This window comes from Cynocephalus volans, chromosome 16 (genome assembly GCF_027409185.1).
Source record: "Cynocephalus volans isolate mCynVol1 chromosome 16, mCynVol1.pri, whole genome shotgun sequence".
In the NCBI taxonomy this organism is placed as follows: Eukaryota; Metazoa; Chordata; class Mammalia; order Dermoptera; family Cynocephalidae; genus Cynocephalus; species Cynocephalus volans.
In genome coordinates, this window is record NC_084475.1 from 20,326,929 (window position 1) to 20,349,913 (window position 22,985).

General features: G+C 52.4%; 1 protein-coding gene across 2 annotated transcripts; it reads left to right on the forward strand.

The window, feature by feature from the left end:
• Positions 1–59: 59 nt before the first annotated feature.
• On the forward strand, positions 60–21,501 carry SLC26A11 (solute carrier family 26 member 11). 2 transcript variants are annotated; one of them, XM_063080726.1, is made up of 17 exons: positions 60–105; positions 1,069–1,303; positions 1,850–2,042; positions 2,433–2,518; positions 4,612–4,691; positions 5,106–5,248; positions 10,902–11,077; positions 11,500–11,572; positions 14,025–14,075; positions 15,824–15,884; positions 16,596–16,651; positions 17,202–17,342; positions 17,706–17,833; positions 18,150–18,249; positions 18,670–18,803; positions 19,870–19,942; positions 20,906–21,501. In XM_063080726.1, the coding sequence occupies exons 2-17, from the start codon at positions 1,121–1,123 to the stop codon at positions 20,995–20,997; spliced, it is 1,770 nt and encodes a 589-aa protein (XP_062936796.1). In that variant the 5' UTR covers positions 60–105; positions 1,069–1,120; the 3' UTR covers positions 20,998–21,501. The 2 variants fall into 2 exon arrangements, 1 of the variants encoding a protein (XP_062936796.1); XR_010021871.1 differs by lacking the exons at positions 17,706–17,833; positions 20,906–21,501.
• The last annotated feature ends 1,484 nt before the right edge of the window (positions 21,502–22,985 follow it).

Genomic DNA, 22,985 nt, shown 5'->3' on the forward strand with positions numbered 1-22,985 from the left:
CCCCGTCCCCGTCCCCGCCCCGCGGTCACGCGCGCGCCAGGCCCCGCCCCTGCGATTGTGCGGACTGGCTGTGGCGCCGCGGGGAGACCGCGAGCTGCGGCCCCGGTGGGTGAGCCCGCGGCCCGCGGAGGGCGGCTAGCGGGGCCGGGGGACTGCTGGGACAGGCCGGGGTTGCTGGGGGGCGGCCTGGGGCCGAGGGTGCGGGCTGTTGTCACAGGGACGCTCAGGACCCCTCCTCGCTGCGTGGCCACCCAGGTCCTCGCGGCCTTGCTTGGGCCCGGCGGGCCGCGGACCGTCGGCGGGCTCGGGGTCCCCAGCCTAGACCCCAGCACCTGGGTCAAGCGGCATCGCGGGGGATGGGCAGGAATGGATTTTGCCCAGAGCAGCGCAGCCGGCGTCCCGGGGTCGGAGGAGGGGACGGGGAGCCTGCTCTGCGCGCGGGGGGCGCCAGGACCCCAGGAGATGCTGCGCACGCAGAATTAATATCGGAGCCCCTGGCGGACGCCACAGGTGGGCACGGGGGTAGGCGTGGCCTCGGGGTGGAGCCCACCCCCCAGCGCTGCGGTCCGCCGTCGTGGGGGGAGCCCGCCGTGTGCGCACTTGGGAGGCCTCGGAGCCTCGCGGGGGCCCCACGCGCTCACCCCGCCGGCCAGGCGGCCTGGAGTGCACCCGCCCGAGGACCTGGTTCTGCCGGCGCTGCCCCCCGTTAAATTCCCTGGGGAGGGGGGCAGAAAAAGAAACAGGTTCTCTTGTGCCAAGAAGTGTTAAACCTAATTAGTCTTTAGGCTTCTCATTAAGAACTCGTTTATCAGGTTGAGACTTGTGGATGGAGGGAGAGAAGGCACCCGGGACTCGGGCAGGTGGGTTTCAGGGAGGGTGAGCGATGAAGCCCCCTCTGCACAGGCTGTTGGCTTCCTCTCTCGGACCAGCATGGCCCGCGGGGAATTTAACCCATCTGGCTCAGACGCCCTGGGGTCTGATGCGCCTGGACTCTGGCCAGCGTTGGTGGCTGAAGTCCGAATGTGATTGCTCGTCTCTCTGCCCCGCCCGCCCCCATCCCACCCTAAGGATGCCCTCTTCGGTGAAGGCTCTGGGTTAGGCCAGGTCCTCTGGCTCCAGCATGGCCCTGGAAGCCTGCTGCTGCTCCACTGCCGCCCTGCAGAGGAGGCTGCCCATCCTGGCATGGCTGCCCAGCTACTCCGGGCAGTGGCTGAAGATGGACTTCATTGCTGGACTCTCAGTTGGGCTCACGGTCATTCCCCAGGCATTGGCCTATGCTGAAGTGGCTGGACTTCCACCCCAGGTGAGGTGCCTGACCCCATGTCTCAGCACCTGGCCAGAAACAGAGTAGAAATACGTGGTGTCAATTCCAGACAGCTTCAGACATCCCAGGTTTCCAAACCCAGGGGGCCCAAGGAACCCTTGGTTTATGATCTATAACGTGTGACTGCCTTTGGGCAGTCATAGGCTCCTCGGCCTGCTGGGTTGTCCAGTTGGGACCAGCAGAATGACTCACAGTGGACTTAAGAACGTTTCCTCAGACTTGCAGATTCAGATCTAAGCACACAGGCCTTTGTGCTCCCTGCAGGCAACACCTTCCCTCCTCCTCCAACCTGGTCATCAGCACCCCAAGGCCCCAGTTGGGTGCTAGTAGAAAAAAGGCCTGTAATTACTGCAGGTCCACATTGTGGATGGTAGAGGGGGGTGTTATGCGCTGTCTGTGTGTGCCGGTGTATCCAGAGTACACAGTCGACACCCTCAGCTCCCCTGTGCTTGGACACACGCTCCAGGGACATGGGTGGACATGCCCTGGGCCTCCTGAGTGCTCACCACTGTCTCTCTCCAACAGTACGGCCTCTACTCTGCCTTCATGGGCTGCTTTGTGTACTTCTTCCTGGGCACCTCCCGGGATGTGACTCTGGGCCCCACAGCCATCATGTCCCTCCTGGTCTCCTTCTACACCTTCCACGAGCCGGCCTATGCTGTGCTGCTGGCCTTTTTGTCGGGCTGTATCCAGCTGGCCATGGGGTTCCTGTGTTTGGGTAAGACTCAGCCTCCGGCCACAGGCAGGAGGAGCCTCAGCTCTGCTCTTCCTGGGATAACAAGGCACTCACCTGGGGATGGCCATAACCTCAGCATTTCCTTTGCATTCCAAGGGCTATCCCGGGATGGGGGGTGCTCTGAGTCCCCAGACCTACTGTATTCTGCTTAGAGGCCAGGACACTTGGAGAAGTGCCCCAGGCCTCAGACCCTAGTCTCCCTTTTCTGCTCTCCAAAAACAGCTATAACAGGGTATATCACTCATCAGTCCTTGCCTGCAGCATCTGCTCCCCAGCCCCACCCACGCCACCTCACCCAGTCCCCCATCCACCCTTATCCGCTGGGACTGGGTAGAGCTGCGACCATTTGAGTATTCTCTCTTGGCCGGCCAGGGTTCCTGCTGGACTTTATCTCCTGCCCTGTCATTAAAGGCTTCACCTCTGCTGCTACCATCATCATTGGCTTCGGACAGATCAAGGTAGGCACAGTGCCCAACCCAGGGCACAGGTCTGGCTGGGTACAGGACGGAGGCCAGTCATGATCTTTGCGGGCAATAGACCCCTTGCTGTTTGAGGCGATCTGTTCTCCAGGATCGAGAAGAACATGGTGCTCTCCTGGGTCCCCTGTTAATAAAATGATCGTCCTGGAGGAGATGTTGAATGATGGTCAGATTTTGCAGCAGATAATTTGGAGGACCTGTCATTCTGTCCCGGTGCTGGCCTGAGTTCTGGGGCCAGTGTGCTCAGATGGCTCACAGGGCGCCTCTCTTCTGCTGCCTTGCCTGGGCGCACCCTGGTCGCACTGAGGTCACGTGCGCTGCCAGAATTTTGACAAGCAAGTTATTTCCCCACACTCATGTAGCTAGATAATTTTGGATTTGTTTTTCTCTATTTATATTTAATATTTTCAAGTGCCATGCTTTCTATATTTCTGTTTAAAGCATCTGTAAAAAGTACTAGAATCAGTAATCACTGGTTATCTGAGGATGGCATTTACTCTCCTTTTACTGGGTCCTAAGTCCCTTGAGGGCAGAAATAGTTTGGCTCCTGGCCAGGGCCGCCCAGTGCTGTGCTTGGTGTGTACTGAGCAATCAGCTGTGTGTGTACGGAATGGAACTGAGCTCAGTTCTACAGATGGGGCTGCGGGCCCCTGATGGCAGCAGGGTCAGGGCCACATCCTTGCCTCCTGACCCGATGCCACATCCGGGCCTCTGCAAGGCATGCTTCCCAAGGCCAGGCTCTGCTCCAGGCTGGCAGTGACACTCCACCCTGACTGGGGCAAAGTGAGAAAATCAAGGGCAGGAGGGGGGTGTGTGTGTGAATAAAGCAGCTGGCACTTTTGCAGTCTGACTGTGTGCCAGGCGTTGGGTTAAATAAACACTTTCCACGTGTTTAATTCCCACCATGCCCCTGGGAGGTGGGCTTATCGTGATCTCCATTTTGGAGAGGAGGATACTTGGAAAGGTAGGTGTGGGCAAATGTGATAATATATCACACACACGTGTGTCAGGGCTCGCTTGGCAAACACTGTTTCGTGGGATGGTCTGCCCTTTATTCTGGAAACAACATCCTTCATTTTTAGTGTTGAGAATGTTCTTTTATATGATCACCATGAGAGTAGAAGGACCTTATTCATAACTTTCCTACTTGGAAACCTTACCACCCCCCAACACCCAAAGTCTTTACAACCTTGACTAGGTCATGACTGCAGAGAATGTGGGGAGGGTCCTGCTGACATTCCCAGGACAGAATCCCCCACTTCCCAGAATCAGTCCTTTCCACTTACCCTGCGTGCCCCTCCCCCGCCCATGAATGCTGCAGGAGGTTTTGGGGCAGGGTCCTGGGAGCCTGTGGCCTGGGGCTGTGGGCCTTGAGTCCCCTCTCTGATCTCCCCTGTGGGGTGTCAGCCAAAGCAGAGAACTAAAGCACAGAGTAGAGCCCCTTCTCCCTCCCAGACACTCCCAAGTGCTGGGATCCCGGTGGGAGGCCCTGACTTGGCTGGATGTCGCCCCGTCCCGCTTCCCTGGGGCCCATGGGTTCTTCCAGAAGCTGCGAGCCACTGGGCCGGATATTTCTTCCCGGCAGGGGGCGGTGCCGGGTGGGCGGGCCGCTGAGTGACGGACACGACCTCGAGCCAATGGCATCAAAGGTCTGCGTGGCGGGGGCGGCCCGCTGAGTGATGGACGCGGCCCCGAGCCAATGGCGGCGGGGCAGGGTGGGCCGCCCAGGGCCTCGGTCCCACACCCGGGTCAGACGGATCCGTGGAACCTCTCTGCTCTGGGATCGCCCTTTTTCTAAGATATTTTCAAAGTAATTTAGAAAAACATGTCATTGGCTGAAACGTGTCAAGTAGTGTCTCGCTCGAGGAGAACTTTGATCTGCCCTTTGGGGCTTTGGGAATGGGCAAGGGGGTCCACTGAGAGCCCTGAGATGGGCACCCAGGAAGGGCCTTGGGGGGGCTGGGATTCTGGCCTGGGGTGAGGCCAGGAGGCCCAGGTGACCTCTTCCCCTGGTAGGAGGAGGGAGGGGAGTTGGGGAAGCTTATCTAATCGGAGTCTCTGCGGTTGAACAGAACCTCCTGGGACTACAGAACATCCCCAGGCAGTTTTTCCTGCAGGTGTATCACACCTTCCTCAATATCGGAGAGACCAGGTACCCTGTTGCTTTTGTGTCTTCCCCCATGTAAGGAAGCTCTTCTTTCCAGACCCCCCTCCTGTCCCCACCTCTGTTTCCATCCCAGATGGAGATTATTCCTTCTGGGGCCCTGCTGCCTAAACAGGCGTCCCCAGAGCAGCAGCAGCACCTGGAGCTGGTTAGAAATACAGACCCTCAGACCTGCTCAGTTGGAGCCGGCTTTCTAACAAGAGCCCTAGCTGGCCCCTGTGTGAGGGAAAGTTTGAGAAGCTCTGTCCTGGGGAGCCTGAGAGTGGTCACCTTGACTCCTCCACGGAGTTGCCTTGGGTGGTAGGAACGGAGGAGACCACACAAGGAAAGAGCAGGAACAAAGGCCACCAGAAGGCTTGTGTTGTTGGCTGAGTTGGGTGGTGACCAGTCCTCTGTCTGCAGGGTGGGCGATGCCATCCTGGGGTTGGTCTGCATGGTGCTGCTGCTGGTGCTGAAGCTGATGCGAGACCACATGCCCCCCGTCCATCCTGAGATGCCCCCCGGTGTGCGGTTCAGCCGTTGGCTGGTTTGGACTGCCACAACAGGTAAGGGACAGGTTCCACCTACAATGTGCACAACCTGGGCTGCACATTGTGGTCACCGGGAAGTCCTGGGTCCCACTCCTAGAGACTCCTGTGTCGTGGGTCTGGGTGTGACTTGGGCGTGGGAATGATTGAAACTCAGTAGGTGGTTCTGATACCAGCCAGATCTGAGAACACGGGCCTGCAATAGTCATTACCTGTTACACCTTTCTCTGTGTAATGGAGAGAAATTATTCAAAGTAACATGAATACCATGAGAGGCCCGAAGTGACTGCCTTTCAGCAACTCCCCTGTTAGAGGGAGAAAGCTGAATGTGACAGCCCTGAATCAAAGTTAGCTTCTCTTTTTTATTGTAAAGACAAGGAAGTTTCACAAGAAAAATCAGTTGATTCAATTATCAAAGAAAGACATTGAAAAAAAAGGCAGTGTAAAACTAGTAACAGCAGTAAAATTAACAATGTGACTTCCAGAATGCATTTTGTAAAAAGCTAAGTCAATCCACCAACAAACAGCTTGCCCTTAGCAAACATGTTCTTTCCCTACAGCGATTTCCTCAACATATCTTAACAACCATCAGTAGGTTAAATAGTTAACAGTCCTTCCAGCCAGAATGGAACCAGCGACCTAAAATAGTCAAAGTACACCATCCCATCCCTAACCAGTGATTAGAATTGATTAGATGGGCTTTTGCCAAACTGTCAGTGGACTATTGTCCTCTGCTCAAGGGCTTTAACCCCATGCATGCATTTACCTAATAATCCTATTCTAAGATCAAAGGAGAATCAAAATTTCTAACTCCTCAACAATTACCAGCCCTGGGGACCTCACCCCCACCCTGGGCACATTGGGCAGCGTTGGAGAACGTTCTTGGTTGATGCTACTGGGGAGGCTGTTGCTGGCATCTAGCAGGTAGACAGCAGGGATAACCCTTAATGTCCAACACTGCACAGCCTCCCACAGCACGGAGTGATGCAGTGCCAAGGTTAAGAGACCCAGGTCTGTGGGCAGGTCCCTGGATGAGAAGACTAAGTCCACTGGGACTAAGTGGTTCTGTTTTAATTGTGCGCTTGCTAAGGGTGGAAGCTTAACTTCAGGTGGGAGTCTACAGGTTGAGTCTCAGTTACCGAAGGGCCCCTTAAGAAAGGCCGTGGTAAAGCCTTTAGGGTGGGAGGGGCAGCATGGCCTGTGCTCCTTGAAGGGCCACCTCATTGAAGGGGAGGGGGAAACCTTTCCTCGATGCATCCCGAGCTCTGGTCACCAAGATGGCCACAGGGGCCCTAGTGGCTGAGTGCCAGTCAGTGACTTCCAGAGAGGAGGACACACGCCGCCAAGTGAGGAAGCAGCCGTGTCTACTGAGCCTTCTCTCAGAGCTGGCGGGAAATGGAAATAACAGGAACGTGGCCCTGCTGTTTGGGGGCTGCAAAATCCAACAGCCATGAGAGAGACGGGGAGGTAGATGTAGCCCTCGAGTCACTTCCAGATGCTCGAGCTGGGTCCAGTTCCCTGTGGTCACTCACCAGATCACCAGATCCCGTTCTGCAGACTGGAGACTGCAGGTAAACACTGAGAGCTGGCAGGGTGGGAAGAGCTCCGGGTTTACAGTGGACACATCAGGCTTCAAGTCCAGCTCCGCCTGGCGTTTGATCTTACAGAGTCACTTTCTGAATGTAGCTCATTTGTCTGTGAGGTGGTGAAAACAGTACCTGCGGGATGCTGTGTTCTCTAAACCCCTGGTGCTCAGTGTGGCTTGGGGCTGGTAGCCTGTGCATCCCCTGGGAGCCTCCTGGAAATGCAGAACCTCAGGCCCCTCCCCAGACCTCCAAATCTCAGTCTGCATTTTAACATTATCTGTCATCCCCACGTGATTCATGAACACATTAAAGTTTGGGAAATGCTGCTCTGAGACCCCTGATTTTCTCAGGGACTTGTTTTGTGTTCTTTTATGAGACGATTGGTCAGGGGTGGCCACAAGAGGAGACAGAGGAGAGGCTCAGGGAAAAAAAAAACTAAGTTTATTGTACTCACAGGTCCCGGGACAGGAGGCACTACACACCCCACAGGGCCATGGGAAAGATGCCAGGGTGGCCAGGAGGCAGGAGAAGGGAGTGACAGGGAGCTTTAGGCCACAGCCCTTATTGGGGTTTCCATGCTAAAAGACAAGGTAGTGCCAGTGAACACTGTGAGTAATGTTGATGGGCTTTGGGCTACAGGAAAAGAAGAGTATCCTGATTCCAGGAGAGAAAGAGAGGAGAATCCTTTTCTCTTTTTTGCTCCATCTGGGCTCCCAGTTGATTGCATGGTGACCGTCCACATGGAGAATGGCTCTTTCCCATTCAGACCACTGACTCATAGGCCAGTCTCCTCCGGAAAGACCCTCCAAACACACCTAGAACTAATACTCTACCATTCTCTAGGTGTTCATTAATCTAGTCAAGTTAACCCCTAAAATTAACCATCATAGTAGCCCTCGCAGGGACAGTCTCCTCTCAGCCAGAAAGGTGTTCTAAGGTGTGGAAGTATCATGATACACAGAAAAGTTAAACATATTTACAGTACAGGGCTGCAGTCTCCTCTGTCCTCAGAGTGTGTAGCGTTGCCTTAGGAAACTGCAGGGATATTATTTTCCCCGTTTTGCCAATGAGGAAAATGAGGCTCTAAAACATGAAACATAGGGCCGAGCCCGTGGCGCGCTCGGGAGAGTGCGGCACTGGGAGCGCAGCGACGCTCCCGCCGCGGGTTTGGATCCTATATAGGACTGGCTAGTGCACTCACTGGCTGAGTGCCGGCCACGAAAAAGACAGAAATAAACAAACAAACAAATAAAACATGAAACATAAATCAACAAAACAGAACTTCTCAAAGTCACACAGCTAGAAAGAGGCAGAATGAGGACTTGCTTGCAAGTCATCTGCCTTGTTTTCCTGATTAGCCTGTCTAGAAGTCTGTCAACTTTATTGATCATCTCATAGAACCAACTTCGGTTTCATTGATCTTTCTATTGCTTTTGTCTTCTAGTTCATTGATTTCTGCTCTGATCTTTATTATTTCCTTTCTTCTGCTTCCTTTGAGTTTACATTACCTTTTGAAAATTTTAATTCTTATAGCGCAAGCCAAAGTCTTTGATTTAAAAACTCTTTTCTTTTTTAATATAGATGTCTAGAGGCTGGCCAGGTAGCTCAGTTGGTTAGAGTGTGGTGCTGATAACACCAAGGTCCAGAGTTCCATCCCTGTACCAGCCAGCCACCAAAAAAAAAAAAAAAAAAGTAATATAGATGTTTAAGTGCTATAAATTTTCCACTCAGTGCTGCCTGAGCTGTATCCTACAATTTTGGTAGGTTGTGTTTTCATTTTCATTCAGTCTAAATAGCTTTCCATTTTGACTTCTCTGTTGACCTGTGGATTATTTAGAAGTAGATTATTTGATTTCTGCTTTGAACCATGGGAGTTATTTAGTTTCCAAATATTTGTGGGGGATTATGCCGTTAGTATTTTAGTATTGATTTCTAATTTAATTCTGTCATGGTCAGAAAACATACTTTGTATGATTTAAATCCATTTACCTTTACTGAGACTTGTATTGTAGCCTAGAACATAGTCTGTGTTAGTGAATGTTCTGTGTACACTTGAGAACACATACTCTGCTGTTATTGGGTAGAGTGTTCTATAAACGTCAGTTAGGTCAAGCTGGTTATTGCAGGCTATTATATTTTTGTTGATTCTCTTACTACTTGTTCCATTGGTTACTGAGAGAAGAGTGTTGAAATCTCCACCTATAGTTATGGATTGTCTACTTTCCTTTCACATCAAGCAGTTATCATTTCATGTATTTTGAAGCTCTGTTATTAGATACATAAGCATATAGAATTATAACTTTGTCTTGAAAAGACCCTTTTTATACCTGGCAGTATTCTTTGTCTTGAAATCTACTCTGTCTAGTATTAATAGAGCTACTCCAGCTTTATTTTGCTTAGTATTAGCATATCTTTTCTCATTCTTTTACTTTTAACCTATTTAACCTATTTGTGTCTTTATGTTTAAAGTCTGTTTTTTGTGGGCAGCACAATGATGTTTGCTTTTAATCTAATCTGACCATCTCTGCCTTTTATGTGGAGCATTTAAACACTTATATTTAGTGTGATTATTGATGTGTTTGGCTTTGGATCTACCATGTTGCTGTTTGTTTCCTGTTTATCTCATTTGTTCTTTGTTCCCTTTTCCCTCTCTTTCTACCTTCTCTTGGAATGAGTATTTTCTTTTATGATTTCATTTTATTTCCTTTATTGGCTTATTAGGTATAATGGTGTGTGTGTGTGTGTGTCTGTGTGTGTCTGTGTGTGTTTTGGTTTGTGTTTTTTCAGTGGTTGCTTTAGGATTTATGATGTACACCTTCATCTTAATACAGTCTATTTTCATCTTTGTTTGTGATGTAAGAACTTTATAACAGGACACTTCCATTGCTCCTTCCAGCCTTCGTGCTGTTGTACATTTTTCTCCTACATCTATTATAAACACCACAACAATCATTATTATCACTGACTTAAGCATGTAGCTGCTTTTGGAGGTATAGATAATACAAACAAAGTCTCATATTTAGTTAGCCACATGGTCACTATTTCTGGTGTTCGTCATTCCTTTGTGGAGATCCAGGTTTCCATCTGGTATCATTTTTCTTCTACCTGAAGTACTATCTTTATTGTGTATTGTGGTTCAGGCCTGCTGCTGCTGAATTCTCTTGGCTTTTATATGTCTGAAAACGTCATTATTTTGCCTTCATTTTTTCAAGGATAGTTTTGCTGGATATAGAATTCCACAATTTTTTTTTTCTTTCGGTACTTTAAAGATGCTGTTTTGCTGTCTTCTGGCCTCCTTGGTTTGAATAAGAAGGGTGGCTGTCATTCTTACATTTGTTTGCCCATAGGTGACATTTTCTCCACCATGCTTTTAAAATATCTTCCTCATTATAGGCTTTAGGCAATTTTATTATAATCTGTGGTGTAGTTTTTTTTCTTCTTCTGTGATTCTTGTGCTTAGAATTCATTGAGTCTTGGACATGTGGACTTGCAGTTTTCATCAAATTTGGAAAAATATACAACCATCATTTCTCCACCTCTTCATACTGTCCCTCCATGCCACTCCACAGACTTTCTCTGCAGACTCCAATACATGTATATGAGGCAACTGGAAGTTGTCCCACAGCTCGCTGATGCTCTGTACAATTTTCAATGGGTCTTTTCCTCTGTGTTTCATTTTGGATAGTTTCTACTGCTACACCTTCACATTCATTAGTCTTTTCTTTTCTACAATGTCTAATCTCTTGTTAATAGAATCCAGTCTGTTTTTCTTCTCATTGTGGTTCTCATTTCTACAAGTTTAATTGGGTCTGGAGAACATTCGGTAGATGATGTGCACACAGGTCCCATGCATGGCTGCTCTGCTATCCCACCCCTGTGTGCACTCCATGGGGCCATGTGCTCATACCTGCCACCCACTCACATGAATCAGTGCTGGGATTCACAGGGTGCACAGTGAGTTTTTGTCTCCCTCTGGTTAACTGCAACAGATACACTCAAGGGCTGGGGTGTGTTACCTGGAGGCAGACACACTTTCCTGTGCTTGCCGGGGGCAGGTCTCACCAATATGTCTCCTTCTCTCCTAGCTCGAAATGCCCTGGTGGTCTCCTTTGCAGCCCTGGTTGCATATTCCTTCGAGGTGACCGGATACCAGCCTTTCATTCTAACTGGGGAGACGGCTGAGGGTCTCCCTCCAGTCCGGACTCCTCCCTTCTCAGTGACCACTGCCAACAGGACCATCTCCTTCACCGAGATGGTGCAGGTGGGCACAGACGGGAGCCAGGACAACACAGCCGCAGCCTAGTTCGGTATCCCTGATGCATCTGCTTAGTGACAGGAGATCTGACTTCAGTTAGGACTTCCAAGTCCTCGGGAAGGGGTGTCTCTGGGTAAGAGTTAGGAATGAATTCCAGATTGGACACACCCTCAAGAGAAATCGCATTTGTTTTTCTGCTTGGAACCCAGGGGCATTCCTCCTGTTTTAGACGCTGGCAGAGAATGAGTTTGCCTGTTTTTCTCAGTGTCTTGATCCTTGTATTATAAGCAGACGTCTCCTTGCCTGTGTAAGCTCAATCCTGCAGCTGAAGTACTGTCTCCACCTTGGAGGGTCACTGCCTGATAGATTGTCCTCTCCTTTCCCAAAGTTAGGGAGGCCACTCACTGTCCCTCTCTCTCCTCTCTCAGGACATGGGGGCTGGGCTGGCTGTGGTGCCCTTGGTGGGCCTCCTGGAGAGCATCGCGGTGGCGAAGGCCTTTGGTAAGATGCCCACCACCCACCCCACCCCTGCATCCCAGTGGTCTCATCCCCAAGGCTCTCCTACCTGGCTTGGCTTGTCTGCTTGCTTTATCTGCTCCCATTTTTAAGATCTGAATTTTTATCCAAGTAATGCATGCTCATGTTTATACACACACGCACAATAAAAATGAACTTATAATGAAAACCCCCATCCAGTGGTGTGCTGGTAGATGTTTTCACAGACTGCTCTCTGTGGAAAGAAAGGGCTTTGCTTTGTAGCCTTTGCTGATGTCTGTGGTACAAATGCTCCTATTGTGGCTGGTTTTAAGCCGAGCATAATGTCACTGAACATGGAGTTTGTGGGCCGACCCCATGGTGCACTCAGGAGAGTGCGACGCTGGGAGCGCAGCAGTGCTCCCGCCGTGGGTTCGGATCCTATATAAGGATGGCCGGTGCGCTCACTGGCTGAGCGCGGTGCGGCTGGTCACAAAAAGACAAAAAAAAAAAAAAAAAAAGAAGAACATGGAGTTTGAACACCCAGTTGGGATGAAATGTGTATTAGCAACCACTGTATGGAATCTCCATCATCTAGATACAGTAGGCATAAGAAACCTCATCAGTAACAGTAAAATATAGTCAAATGAACTAAGAAGCAACGAGTTTTAAGTATTATCCTTTTGTTTGGTTGGTTGGGGTTTTTTGTGGGGCTTTTTTGGGTTTTTTTGCAGCTGGCCAGTAAGGGGATCCAAACCCTTGACCTTGGTGTTATGAACACCATGCTGTAACCCACTGAGCTAACCAGCCAGCCTTATCTTTGTTTTTAATGAAAATTGTCTAATTGAAAGTTTTCATTTAGTTGGTACTGATGGCCATGTTTAATAACTGACTCACAAAATTTCTAGAAACACACCATGTGCTTTCTGCAGCTGGCTCAGCACGCCTGGCCGGTCCCCTCTGGTTCAGCGCTGCATGATTCTCTCCTTCATAAGTGGAGGCTGTTAAATCCTTCCGTTGTCCCTTCTTAGGTCACTGTACTTCCTTCCAGCTTTGTGTCATCCATGCAGATGACACTTTAATTGCAATCTCTAACCATAATTCAGTCCTCCTTGCATTTGGTTATAGGTTGACTCTAATGGTTAAAACCCAATTAACAGTGTATGTTATCACAACTCTGTAAATCCTGTTTACTGCCAGGCCAGATTGTCACTGGATAAATTTTGTTCCTCAAAGTTCTACCCCACTCAAAGATCCTTACCCCATTCAAAGGAGACTCTTAACTAATGTCCATTCAAAAGAGTTTTCCTTTTAAAATTCTAGCAGTTGCTCAGAATCACACCACATCTCAATTCATTCTGTATGTGTCTCATGTCTGTCTTGTTTTTGTTTTTTTGATTCTTTTTTTGTTGTTTCAAGAAACTCAGAGTGTCTTCTGTGAATCTGCCTCTTACGGCTTTCACTCATCTTGCCTGTTTTTTAGGAAACATTCAATTTTAGGGCCGGCCCGTGGCTCACTCAGGAGAGTGTGGTGCTGATAACACCAAGGCCACGGGTTCGGATCCCTATATGGGGATAGCTGGTTAGCTCACGTGGGAGAGTGTGGTGCTGACAGCACCAAGTCAAGGGTTAAGATCCCCTTACCGGTCATCTTTAAAAAAAAAAAAAAAGTTCAATTTTCTTTTGAAGTCATCTGGCCTCGTGTTCTATTTTGTCAAGCTTGTCATTCTCTTAAATCACAGTCAGTAAACGACAGCCTCCTGCCTATTTTGTATGGCCAGTGACATTCTTAAACAGTTGAAAAAGGACAAAAGAATAACAATAGTTTGTGACACAAGAAAAGTACAAAATTCACATTTCAGTGTTCACACTCAGCATTTCTTGGAACACGGCCACACCTACCCCTTATGTGCTGTCTCTGCAGCGTTAGAGTTGAGTAGCTGCGGCAGAGACTGCACGACCCTCAAAGCCTAAAATATTTGTGATCTGGCCCTTTACAGAAAAAGTCCACCACCCTCTGATTTAGATTCATGTCCCTATGTCTTCCCCTAAAATCTTGGCTGCTCACCTTTTAGAGGTCGCTTCCTCTTTGACTTTCTAGTCATCTTGACTTTTAATCTAGAGAGGTTTTTACTTTAAAATGTTCTTTTATTATAAAAGCAATATGTTGTAGAAAATGTTGAAAGTGCAGGAATGAATAAAGAGGAGACAAATTCCCTTTTACTAACCCAATTAACTACTGTTTGCGTCTTCTTGTACCTCTCTCCTCTTTTTTGTCCTGCACGCACGCACGCACGCGCGCACACACACACACACACGCGTACGGGTGTATATTTCATATGTGTGCTTATACATTGACATTTATAAAACTCGGACAATGCTGTACGTGGAAATTTGTCACCTGTTTTTGATTTCATGAACATTTTCCTAGTGGTATTATTTATCGAGTGACAATGTTTTTACTGCTTATTCTCTTTAGCGTCTCAAAATAATTACCGCATCAACGCCAACCAGGAGCTGCTGGCCATCGGTAAGCCTCCAGCCGCAGATCTTGCAGGAACTGGGTGCGCCTGTGTGTCTGGCTGAGTTGTACGCAGCAGAGTGATGGCCGTGACCCACTGCGAGGGGTGGAGGTGGATCCAACTGGGCCCTTTTGAAATATTAGCATGTCCTCATTCTCAGATTGCCACATGGTTCAGTTTAATCTGTAGGAACAGGGTGCTGGTGTCTGTTGTCCATTCTACCACTTTTTGGGCACCTACTTTGTACCAGACCCTGAGGTCTGTAGCCTTGGTCTATGCCAAGGAACACCTAGAAAGTTTCACCTCTGGGATGGAGCTTCCAGGGCCGGTGGAATCTCAGGTGAGTCTACTGATCGTGCCCGGCCCGCCTGGGGCCTCCCTCCGGGCAGGGCAGGCAAGTGAGTGAGGCCTCAGGTGGGCCCTGCCTGTCTGGCTGTGCGGGGTACTGTGCCGGCTTTCACGGTTCCCTTCCTCTTGTCTTCTGGATCTGACTGCTCTAGCAGCGTATGTTGAAAGCATGGTGGATCTTAAATTTGGTTATCATTACTGTTTGACTGTATCAAGGGTCCCCGACCTTCCTGCCTTTCCTTCTCACCCCTCATGAGGCAGGCACAGTCTTACCTGAGCTGCACCACTGGGTTCCTTTCCAAGGAGGTGTCCGCCTGTGACACCCCACAGCTTCGTGGCACTTTGAGTTTTGGACTCGAGCCACTTGGCTTCTTGACAGCAAAATGTGTGGGGCCCAGGATGGGCCCAAAGGGACGTTGTCAGTGCTCCTCTTGGAGCTCCTGCTGAGGGGCATTACCCAGTTGGTTGGTGGAGCTCGGGTTTCCTAGGAATCGTGCACCCTCAGGCAGAGAAAATCCACAGACTGCCTCAAGCACCCGCCGATAGCTCTCCCCAGTGTGATTCTCTGCACCTCATTCCTATCACAAAGATGGCCTGGAACTACCCTGCGTGGCAGGTTGTGGGGGTGGAGCGCAGGCAGAAGTGACTGTCAGTGGGGTACCATGAACCCCACAGGAGGCCCGAGCGGGGAGGGATTGTCCCCAGTCAGCGGCTGCACACAGAAGCCAGGAAGGGGTGAGGGCGATCCTGTGAACCTGTGGTCACCGCAGCCTCTGCCAAGCGTGACAACATCCGCATTTCCTTGCCCACACCCCTCTGAGGACGTGACCTGGGCCAGGGAACCCGGGGGGCCGGGCACTGAGCAGGCCCAGCCCCAGCTGTGTCCAGACAGGCCTTGTGGTCTCTGCGAAGGCCCCTGGGGGAGACATGCTGGTGGGTGGAGTGGGACCAACGAGGGCTGATCATCTTGGTTCTCGGGTCCCCAGCAAGGCTGCCAGCGGAGTCCCACCCAGTGTAGTCCATCAGGGTCACCTTGGGAGGGACCAGCCTTGACCACCTGTCCATCTCCCAAAAATGAGCGGTGGGTTGGAAAGGAGCCTGGTGGATGGGCAGCTGGCTTCCAACATGGGTTTGTCTTTCGGGCACTTCCTTCTGCTGCTGTGCCCCCTCTCAAGGGGCGAGCTGTCCTCTCGCATGTGTCAGGCACGCGGTAGGCTGGCTCAGCACTGCTGTAAAGCCAGACACAGCCTTCTCCTGCTCCAGGGGGCAAGCGCCCACTGCACGGCCTCCAGCGCCCGTCCCCAGGCTGCCCTCCTGTGCCCTCTGGTTCTCACCCCCTCCTCCCGTAACTGTCCCCTCTGTTTCATGCTTTTTTACTCTCCTGGACAAACCTCTGTTTTCTCTCCAGGCTTCACCAACATGCTGGGCTCCCTCGTGTCCTCGTATCCGGTCACAGGCAGCTTTGGACGGTGCGTGACCATGTCCTTCGTTCTCTGGGCCTTGGGGGGGGTCCCAGAGAACCCACGGTCCGCTCCCCAGACCTCACCTCATTGTTCCCCTGGCCAGGAGTCTGCATCCCTCCACCTGTTAACGTGTCTGGCGGGGGTCTCACGCCGCTTTCCTTCTGGGGTCGGCTGGTTTCTTTGCTCTGCAGTTTAATACTGAGCCGTCCGCAGTGGACGCTCTCCCCGCATCTTGGTGCCAGACTTAATTCCGAAGAGAAAGTGGGACTGAAAGGACCACTCTGCCCTGGGGAAGTCGGGCTGGGGCTCAGGCCCAGACCCCACGGCCCTTCTTGAATCAGGAAGCCTGGGGGGTGAGCTGTGGCTGGGGAGAGAAGGGGCATTGCCTGCAGTGCCTGGTCCCTGGTCCCCGTACCGCTGAGCCCAACCCTGCTGGGTGTTGGTCGCCCCAGCTGGATGGGGGAAGAAGACAAGGCAGGGGGGATCTTAAAGGACTACTATTTTCTGGTTTGTGGGTTTTTTTATAATAATGAAAAAATATATATATGATTTTTTTTAAAAAACCCTAACGGAGCAGATGGAGCACAGCTCTCTGTGACTCCCAAAGTCACTTTCACAGCTGACCCCTCTGCTTAGATCAGCCGCAGGTGTGGACGGAGGCCTCCCCTTCCCCTCTTGCGCCCCCAGTGGTTAATGGGTCTCTGTGTTGACTTCCAGGACAGCCGTGAATGCCCAGTCTGGGGTGTGCACCCCGGCAGGGGGCCTTGTGACGGGTGAGCCCCCCACTGTCTTCCCCTTGTGCAGTGAGATGTGGAGGAGGTGGGGGAGGGAGCCCACAGTTAAAGGGAGTGGGCGGGGACCACACCAGAGCAGGGGAACCACACAGGAGCTGGGGGGGCCAAACAGGAGCTGGGGGACCATGCAGGAGCTGGGGGACCATACAGGAGCTGGGGGGCCGCGCAGGAGCTGGGGGGGCCACACAGGAGCTGGGGGGGCCAAACAGGAGCTGGGGGGCCACGCAGGAGCTGGGGGACCACACAGGGGCTGGGGGTCTGCGCAGGAGCTGGGGGGGCCACACGGGAGCTGGGGGACCACATGGGAGCTGGGGGGGCCGCATGGGAGCTGGGGGGGCTGCACGGGTGCTGGGGGGAGACTGCACGGGTGCTAGGGGGCCGCACAGGAGCTGGGGGCCATGGTGTTCATTCCTCTCACCCCTGTCTTAGGTGGGCTTCCACCAGAGTTTGTGTCACTTGCTGGGGGTAACTGTGTCCATAAGGGCAGGCAACAGCAGGGCCGTGGCTCACCCAGGACCCCTTCCTGCAGGCGTGCTGGTGCTGCTGTCTCTGGGCTACCTGACCTCACTCTTCTACTACATCCCCAAGTCTGCCCTGGCTGCCGTCATCATCATGGCTGTGGCTCCCCTGTTTGACATCAAGGTCTTCAGGACGCTGTGGCGCGTTAAGAGTATGTATGTCCTTGTCCCTGTGGTGGAGAACACGGTGGCCATCCTTACTCTCCCCATAGTGCTTCAGCCTCAGTTGGGGGCTGGAGCTGAGAAGTTAGTTTAGTCCCTGGCGAGCGAGCGGAAGCAGGAGGTGGCACCATGGCTGGTGGACCAGTGGGCAGCAGTCCGGGTCCCTGCGGCATGGACTGGTCGGCCGCTGCCATCCCCATGTCCCCAGAACGAGGCCCCTTGGGAGCTGCGGGGGCCATGACACCATCCTCACTACACACACGAGTGGCCAGGGAGCCACCCTGCTGCTTTGCAGGGACCGCATCGGGGCGCAGGCGGCAGCGGGTGCCCCTCAGCCACGCCCCCTCTCCCAGGGCTGGACCTGCTGCCCCTGTGCGTGACGTTCCTGCTGTGCTTCTGGGAGGTCCAGTATGGCATCCTGGCCGGGACCCTGGTGTCTGTGCTCATCCTCCTGCACTCCGTGGCCAGGCCCAAGACCCAGGTGCCAGCCTGTCGGCTGCTGGGGCACAGCCTGGGTGGCATTCCTCGTGTCCTCTGTCTCTCGCATTTTGAGCTTACGGGTGGTCATGGTTGCGGGTGCTGCTGCAGGTGACCGTGCACCTGGCAGGCAGGTAGACCCTCTCCTAAACCACAGCGCTCTGGTGGGCTGCGGGGCTGTGGTAGTGCCGGCTCCCTCTCCCTGTTCCTCCAGCCTGCTGGGCTTGGTCGGGGCTTCCTGCCTGGGATGGGCCACGTCTGGCAGAGGCTGCCCTGGGGACCTGCCTCCAGACTCGCTCCTTTCCCTCCACCATCCCCAGATGTCGGAGGGGCCGGTCCTCATTGTGCAGCCGGCCAGTGGCCTACACTTCCCTGCGATCGAGGCCCTGCGGGAGACGATACTGAGCCGGGCCCTGGAAGGTACGTGTCTGGGCCGAGATGGGCTGAGGTCATCAGAGCTTCCCGTTGCCCTCTGCACCCCGGCTCTGGCTCCTCGGGACCCCAGGCCCAGCCCTCATCTGTTAGGCTCTGGTGCCTCCAGGCTGCATTCCCAGTGGACAGGACACTCAGCTGGGGCCTGCCCTGCTGTCTGCTGCAGTGAGGGCCGAAGCGATCCTCCCTAATGACCCGCTCATTCTTCCAGGAGTTGATGTTTAGGGGGGCCTGGGGGTCCTAGGAAGGAAACAGCTGCTCTGTCACCAGATAGCTATCGTCTCCGGTACTGCCCCCCCAACACCCCCACCCCCCATGGGTGACTTAGCCTTCACTGGCCTCCCTCTGCCCCTGCCCCTGGCTTTATGACACTCCACCTGTGTGACCCGGCCGTGCCTGTCTTCCCAGCATCGCCCCCGCACTGTGCGATCCTGGACTGCACCCATGTCTGCAGCATCGACTACACCGTGGTGCTGGGGCTCGGTGAGCTCCTCCAGGACTTCCACAGGCAGGGTGCCACCCTGGCCTTCGTGGGCCTGCAGGTAGGCGAGCATTCCCACTGACCCCGCGGCCTGTGTGATACCTCTAAGCCGTGACCCTTCCCGAGGACAGATGGCCCGGATCCTCCGCTGACTGTGGCTCTGCCTCTGAACTGGTTCTCTTGCCCACCTGACCTCCCGCACCCCTCCCTGTGTAATGGAGAGCAGCAGCCCCTGCCCTCTGAGGGGTCATGGGGTGGCCTTACTCCCTGTGTCAGTGCTGATCTGGTCCCTGTTCGTGGGGGAGTTGTATTTTAGGAAGGAGAAACAGACATGTATGTGCAGGAATGCGTGCAGAGGAGTGTTATGGGCTTCTGAAGGCTGAGTCAAACAGGCTCCTGCAGAGGCTCTCCCAGCAGGACACTGGTAAAAGTAACGACTGGGATTTGTCAGAATCAGTTTGCGTGGCTCTTTGAAGCCCTTGGGGCCATGCTAGACGACAACAGTGCCTTCCTCCGAGGTGTTAAAGTAAGGATGAGAGCACCCATCCCAGCCACGCCACACCCAGAGCGTGTGGAGCAGTGCGGGTTGACAGACAGGAGCCTGGCCAGGTTAGCAGCGAGGCAGGGTTGATGTGTCCTCCCTGCTGCATCCAGATGGTGGCATGTCCCACAACCCAGCACCAAGGGTGTCAGCAGCAGCTGGCAGTCAGCATGGTTTTATTCACTCTCAAACCAGTCCTCATGGCCAGTGTTATCCTCATCTCCAGGTCCAGAGGAGGTCATCAAAGCCCAGAGAAGCTGAGTAACCTACCCTGGGTCACACAGCGAGGATGGCCAGCCGGGCTCTAGATGGGGCGTCTGGCTCCAGAGCTTTGCCATGACCGTTACATTCTGTGTCGTGTTTGCAGAGCACAAATCTTTGTGGTCTTTGGACACTATTCATTAACAAATACTACCCTGGCAGCACCTGCTGGGGTGGGGTTTCTTCTGTGCATTTACCTGCTGCGTGCAGGTGAAGTTGCCCCTCCCCAGGAGACTCTGAGATAGCGAGTCCCACCCAGACCACCAACTCTGTGTGTTACAGCAGCAACGTCTCTGCCCTGCACTAACGTTTTCCTGTCCCTCAGGTCCCTGTTCTCCGTGTCCTGCTATCTGCTGACCTGAAGGAGTTCCAGTATTTCTCCACTCTGGAAGAAGCAGGTGGGTGCAGTCAGACCTTCCTGAGAGAGCTGACCCGGGCTTGCGTGTCCCCAGCCCAAGGGATCAAGACAGAGCAGGGCGGGGTTGGAAAAGCCAGAACCTCTGGGAGAGGAGGAGCGTGGGGCACCAGAGCCCTGGGAGCGAGCGACTGGAGGTGGTTAGGGCTGGACCCTCACATCGGCCAGGGACAGAGGGGTCTGCCCAGGACACTCAGCAAGGGCTGCAGGGTTCCAGGCCCAAGTGCTGGCGCCTCCTCATCTGCTGAGGCCACGGCTGAAGCAGGCATCACTGTGGGGAGACTCTGGGACAGGGGGTCAGGCAGTGGCCACACTGCCTAGGAGGCCTGTCAGTCTCTGGGGAGGTTTTGGGTGTTTTTTTCCTTAGGTGTGTGTGTGTTTAATTGAAGTAAAGCTTAAATATAAGCAAGCAGAGAGCTTAAATGTGCAGTGTGAGTTCTGACTGACACAACACCTATACTTTCACCAATCAAGATAGAACATTTTCATCATTCTAGAACGTTCCCTCATGCCCTTACCCCCACCCCCCGCACGAGGAACCACCATTCTGATTTCTACCCCATAAGTTAGTTTTGACTGTGCTAGCAACACACATACGTGAAGATTCTTTTTGCATCTGGCTTCTTTGGCTCAACGTGACGTCGGTGAGATCTGGCCTTGCTGCTAGAAGCATCTCTATTGCTGACGCATCGGAGCATGGACAGACTGAGGCACGGCCGTAGCGGGGACGCCACTCAGCTCTAAGAAGGGATTATCAATCCCGTGGAAAATAGCGGTGTTCCTAAAAGACTTAGTGCGACCCTTCAGAGTTAGGGCTGCTGGCCTGGGGGACCCTCGGCTCCTCCCTGTGCTCTAGACCATGGAACGCCCACCTCTGATCCCCTCTGTGGACTGACCCATCCTTGCTTCCACTTTTTAATGCTTGAACAACTTATATTTTCTGCAGAGAAGTACCTGAGGCAAGAACCAGGGACGCAGCCCTACAACATCAGTGAAGACTCTGTTCCAGAACACAAGGTTGCCCTGTTGAAGGCCTAATGGAGCCACTGCTGGGCATCCAGTATTTGAAGAATGTTCCTGAAGGTTCCTGTCACTGTGATTTGTTGCTGGATGCCACGTGAGACACACGCTGGCCTGAGGAACTGAGCGAGGCCTAAGCAGGTGACCACGGGGGCAGAGAAGGAAGCTATACGCGGAGATCCATGGTTGGTTTCCTTTAGAATGATTGAAAAATCGCCTCCCTGCTCTTCCTTGGCGTGAAGCCTTTTGCATGAGTGGTCTGAGAGAGCCTTCTAGAATGACAGACCACGTGAGAAAGGGAGGAGAGGCGTCCTCGTGTCCAGAGCACCCTCCTGGATACTGGAGCTCCACCTTTGCACCAGGCACTGCAGGGAGAAGTGGAGCGAGGCTGGGCATCCGGAGGGGTCCGATGGTGATGGCAGCATCTGTGCTGTTGTTGGAGAGGAAACCAAGGTGTGCCAAGTGACTTAAAGTCTCTATTTAAAAATAAAAAATATTGTGTTTTTTAAATTACAAAAGGAAGAGCTTTGGTGTTTTTGTAAAAATCATAAATGCTTATTGTAAAAAAATATAGGAAACCACACCCCACTCTGTTTTGATCACTTCAGACCCTCTGCCAAATGCATGTGTCTGTCAGTCAGCTCGGGGACATGTGTTTGCATCACAGGATCATTTCATTTATGGTGCTCTGTGACCCACTTTCACACAGTCATTTGTCGTGAAGTATTTATCGTGATAAAAAACAGTATTAGAATACATGAAATATGTGATTTTTATTATGTGGTATTTTATTCTGTATATGTATCATAATTTACTTAACAAGCCCTCTGCTCAACAAGTGTGGACTGAATTGTGTCCCCCTAAAACTATTCCCCCATGTGAGTGTATTTGGAAACAGGGCCTTTAGGAGGTTGTAGGGACCCATGCAGGTAGGACCCCATCTTCATCCAGGCCTCTCAGCTGCTGGTCAACAGCTAAGCTGATAGAGCTTCATTCAAAACAATTGGTGTCACCAACAAGATTGCAGTTTGGGCTTGGACAATCCCAATGTCTATCCCTGCAAATGGCTTCCTCGCTGTGTATGTCAGATGGCCCCGTCAGTGCGGGAAGCTGCTCTGCACCCTGAGTGCCACTTTTGTCTGGTGCCACTGGGCTCCCCTGCAGCCACCTTACCAAAGTCAGTGCTCCTGCGTCTCCATCTGGTGCCTGGATGAGAGAGGAAGGTAAGCATTGCCCCTCGTTTTTTCCTTTCCAAATTTACACTGGCAGAAGAAAAACACTTGTAAAATTAGTTCTTTGAATGTATGACCCTTGTGGATTGGTTTTGGGCACCTATTGGTGATTGATCTGTGGCCTCGCAGGGCTGGTCTTTGGTTTCCTTTGTCTTTTCTGTCACTTGACATAAAGAGGAGACACACAGCACATAACACAGGCATGGTCGGTTCAGGATTCTCAGCAGATCGGCATCTGTATAGACCATTCTTGGGTCCCCAATGTTTAAAAAAAAAAAATGGATGAGGTTCTCTTTGGTCTTGTTTTACGTTCCCAGAGCTTGGTTTGACACCAGTGAGAACCTTCTGGTCTCTGCCCACGGGAGGGCACAAGTGGGGCCTGCTTCAGGCAGCCCGTGGAAGAGGCGGGAAGCCTGAGACTGCGGTGGCAAGCAGCTCTGTGTCTGGCCCTGCCAGCTCTCAAGGGAGTTTGTCTCAATAAGAGGTTCCAGTCATGTGGGCCTTTCTCATCTCAACCTTCATTGCTTGGTTAGTGCCGGGACACTCCCATCCCAGTATCAACTGACCGCTGTCATAGATTAGCGGGTCTGTGACTGGAGACGTCCCATGTTCTGTAAGAGACCCGAGGTACTGTTTTTGCGAGCACTATCCTCAACTGCCTGTGGCGATGGAGACCTGTAAAGAAACCGTAGACCTCGAGGAGGACTCCGTCTCGCACACCCTCTTAGAGATGTAATTTTTGCATCTATGATTAAGTCATAAAAGGCTTATTGG